The 4,291-nt window shown below is 35.7% G+C and overlaps 1 protein-coding gene across 1 annotated transcript; it reads right to left on the bottom strand.

The window, feature by feature from the left end:
- Positions 1–150: 150 nt before the first annotated feature.
- Positions 151–3,445, bottom strand: NPVF (neuropeptide VF precursor). Its single transcript, XM_012773397.3, has 3 exons — positions 3,311–3,445; positions 1,609–2,015; positions 151–202 (listed from the first exon to the last, which is right to left on the bottom strand). The coding sequence occupies exons 1-3, from the start codon at positions 3,443–3,445 to the stop codon at positions 151–153; spliced, it is 594 nt and encodes a 197-aa protein (XP_012628851.2).
- Between the last annotated feature and the right edge of the window lie 846 nt (positions 3,446–4,291).

Genomic DNA, 4,291 nt, shown 5'->3' with positions numbered 1-4,291 from the left:
AGATACTAGCTGTATGGACAAGGAAAAATTGTCATCAATGTCACATAACTCATCAAGCAGGTATAGCCACTCTTCCTTGTCTTCACTACAGAGCTGTCTGGATTACAGGCCACAGCTTTATACCATCTTTAGGGACAGGCTCCAGATTTCTTATTTTTCTTGTTTCGATTCTGCATCATCTATTTTCTTGAATACCACTCTCCTAAAATGGAAGCAGTACAAAATGTTCTCATCCATCAGAATAATAGCATGCAAGAACATATGAAAATACAAGCCATGATCTTAATTGCCTAATTATACTTGAGTTGAATTGTGTTGCACTTGAAATGAATGAGATATGGCTGGGATGCTGAGTTTGTGATGGGCACTCAGGCTTAAAACTTAACCATTGAGTCCTCTCTCTCCCTCACCACTGCCTTACTCCCAACAGCTGATTAGTTGCCAAATTCTGCCTCTGTATGACCTCCCAGGACCTCAGCAGAAATGTCCGTGGTTCTCCCTCTCCTGATGAATGATGATGCCCCAAGTCCTCATCCCCACCCCAAATGTCTGCACTCTCTGTCCTGACTGTATCCATTTCACCTTCTTTCCTCTCCTCTTCATGTACTCTTTGCTCTTTCCAAACTGAGCCCCAGCTGTTCTTGGCTCACCTTACTTTCATGCCTTTGTTATTATACTCTTCTCTTTGCCTGAAAATGACCTCTCTTCTCCAGTGAGTCTTTCAAAGGCAGAGTCTCATATTTGGAGATATGCTCTTTTTTCTGACCCTCTGTAGGGCCTTATTAGTGCCTCTCTTATTTCGTTCATTCTAGCAAATATTGAAGGCTTACTACGTGGCAGACAGCTCTAGGTGGACTATGGCACTGCGATATACATTATGGGATTTATGGAACTGAAATTCTAGCAAATGTGATGGACCCTAAATATATGTCAGATGGGGATAAGTACCATGGGAAAAAATAAAGCAGGGGTGTTCTGAGAAGGTCTCAAATAAGGTGGTAGTCTGCCACATCACATTCTACTTTGTATCAAGGAGAATTTATTTTTTTAATATACTGTCTACTAGAAAATAGGTAGCTTATTAATTTTTTAAATATCTTGTACCGGCAGTACCTTGCATTCTGATTTGTACATAGTAGATAATAAGTACTTGTTAATTAATACAAAGAATGATAATAACAGGATGTATTTATAAAATGAGATCCAGAAAAAAGAAAAAAAATTGATTAAAAGTTAGGGAAGAAAACCTTCTTTGAGACTTGGGTTATTGAGATGGTATTCTTGGTACGTGAGGACACCTCTCTCATGTTGGAGAGGTCAAATGTCAGACAATAGTCTGTCATTGCATGGGCTAATGAATAATGAGATTGATGCCCATATGCAGCTTAGGGAAAGCCATCTCATGGCTTTACACCTAGAGCCATACTTGTTATACCTGACCTTCTAATAGTTCTCAATTTACAGGTATTTAGTTCCTTGTGTGTTTGCCTTTCTCCTTCTAAGAAACTTACTTCCTTAGAAACTTGTTTTGAAAAGATGTGGTCATTTTAAAAGTTTCTGGACTAGCTCTACACAACTACCCATACACTTAGGTTTTCAAGTATTTACCTTGGTTGTTTTTGGTCAGGATGCTGGATTTCTTGGTGCTGGCAGGTCATAGAGTAAAGTAACTCATTGGCAGAGGGTGAATGCGTGGATCGTTGGCATAAATCACTCAGTGTCTTGGAGACACTTTTAGCTGTTGTCGTTCTCCCAAACCTTTGGGGCAGATTAGGGACACATCTCGGGATGCTTGCCTTCACATTCCTTCCAAATCTCAGAGGCAGGTTGGCTGTAACCCCGGTGCTTCTTTCTTCTTTTATGGTCCTCCCAAATCTCAATGGCAAGTTGGCTCCTGAGTGTGGCATTTTGTTGACTGCAGGTGTACTCATCTTAATGACATTTTTTGGTCCCCAATCTTTTAATTCTTCAAAATTGAGATTCCTTTCCTTTTCCCCTTTTTGGTGTCCTCTAGGCTATCATTAGAAATGACCATTACAATAATATATTATTGTTGCAAGCAATAGATTTAAACCCCAAATTAACTTCAATCTCGACTTTAATCTGCAGGATTGTTAAAGCTATAAACAAAGTTTGTGTTCTTATGTGCAGAACTTTTTAATAAATAATTTGTATTAAGCTTCTTAAAGCAATCTAGTTTCTCTGTCCCTAGACTATTGTAAGACAACCATAAAATATTAATAAAATATATATAGTAAATATAGCAATGAGTTGGAGCAGCAGGAACATAATGAAGTATTGAAATGAGGCAAAGTTTATTTTATTGTAGTTATTCTCTTCCAGTTTTTTGATTCATGTTTACAAAATATTTTATTTATTTTTATATTTTGATTTTAGAGAAACCTCCCACTCTCTTTTCATGTTTCTTGTTTCCCCCCTTTTTAAAGATTAAAGTGATAGAAACATGATACATGGGAAGTAGATAGATGCTAGCCAGGTTTGGGGGTACACTTGTAGGAGGCCCCCATTGAATTTTTTTCATGCTCTCTTACTGAGAATTTCAATCTAAAAGCATTTCTCAAAAAAACCAATCGTATTTTTATTAGAATACAAATTATGTTTTTAGTAAAGAACCTATTGGTTTATGAATTACTGTACCACAAATATACCAACTTTATAGGAATCATTTACAATAGTGAAATATTTAATTAGATCTAGTTGTACCTTAAAAGTTTGTCCATATGAAGATTTTTAAGTGATTGTCTTCTGATTGTAACTTGAGTAAAATGAGTAATACACACTAATTTCAGCAAATTTGGAAAACATATGAAAACATAAAGAAGAAAATAAAAATAACTTTCAATTTCACCATCTAGGGATAGACATTTTTACTTAGATATAGATTTACCACAGACTTACCAGCTTGTAGTTGTTAAACAGAAAATAAAAATTTTGTATTTTTTCATTTGTAGTTTAAAACAATTGAAATGTCCAGTTGAAATGCATCCAGATCTTATTTCTGCAAATATTTATTACCAATATGCACTTGTGAGTCCACTGAAAATTAGTAATGCACCTATGCTTGCTAAGTATCATACTCTCTACTTCAATTGTCATTGGTGAGGCCAGCTGTTTGCTGTCATGCTCGATAATACAAATTATATCAATACATTGTCATAGGAAAGCTGAAGTTTGGCAAAAAGACGAAGCACAAACTAACTTACTCTTTAGTCCTTATAAAATCATTAGACTTAGGACAATTATTATATAATTAATGCTAGTTATGTTAAATAGATTTTTAAAGACTTACCTCAGAATATTTGTCATAATTTTCTTTGCTGTGAAGATTGGACATCATTAATTCATCTGCACACAAGTTTGATGTTAATAAACTTAAAGTGGCTAAAGTCAATAAAATGAATCGTTTTGATGAAATGATTTCCATTTTTGTCCAACTCTAAAATTAAGTCTATAGGTGCAGCCCAATGTCTACAAGAAGGGAAATTGTGGTGTTTTTATATCATCTAAAGACAAAGGATAGGGTTTTTTTTTTTGACAGTGAAATGAATCCCACACATTTTATGTACTAATATTAATTAGAGTGTGTAACTAAAATATGCATGTAACGGATGTGAGTAATTCATTCTGGGAAGACAGCAATGTTTGTGCTTGCAAATCCATTGACTTTGAAAATAATTGTCCTCATTATGAAAGAGCTTCTAATCAGGTAAGTTTGGGGTGATAGTCATTAAGATTCCAAACAAACAGAATGCTTCATTTCTATGAGCTTAAACTCAAAGTCTTTTGTTTTTGGTGTTTGTGTCAATTCTTGAGGAAAGGAAAAAAAAGTATTCAATACACGCTAGCTATGTTTTCTTTTTTTAAAATTCACGCAAAAGGCATAGTATTTTCAAAATGTCACACGGAATTAAGAATGTGAAGAGAATTATAAGTCACATAATACCGTAATAAAATGCCATGAATTAATTTTTTGTAAATGCTGTTTGGTTATTAAAAAGCGTCAGGAGTAAATGTCAGCTGTAATGTGAAGGACGTGCACAAGAGCAAATATTCGATAGGCATTTTGACAAACTGGTGGGCTCAGTGAAGCTGGAGGCAGTTAAGCCCCCCCATATCTGCCCTGTGGGTCTTATTTGTGGCAAAACTGCATAAATCACCAGCATTTTATTTCTATCAGGATGCCGCATCCTGCTTCCCTCCTCAAGGCCCTCCAGAACACTAGCAGAGGCTTGGTGAGGGGCTCACGTGCTGATTTTGTCATTTGCAGGGC

Source organism: Microcebus murinus, chromosome 9 (assembly GCF_040939455.1).
Source record: "Microcebus murinus isolate Inina chromosome 9, M.murinus_Inina_mat1.0, whole genome shotgun sequence".
NCBI classification, from domain to species: Eukaryota; Metazoa; Chordata; class Mammalia; order Primates; family Cheirogaleidae; genus Microcebus; species Microcebus murinus.
This window is presented reverse-complemented; position numbering and strand designations above follow the sequence as displayed.

Bases quoted from the DNA above. Each gene is read 5' to 3' on its own strand.
- NPVF (XM_012773397.3), bottom strand. From the start codon at position 3,445: ATGGAAATCATTTCATCAAAACGATTCATTTTATTGACTTTAGCCACT. The intron at 2,016-3,310 runs GTAAGTCTTTAA...TTCTAATGATAG, and splicing joins ATTATGACAAATATTCTGAG to CCTAGAGGACACCAAAAAGG. The intron at 203-1,608 runs GTAAATACTTGA...CTTCCATTTTAG, and splicing joins CCTGACCAAAAACAACCAAG to GAGAGTGGTATTCAAGAAAA.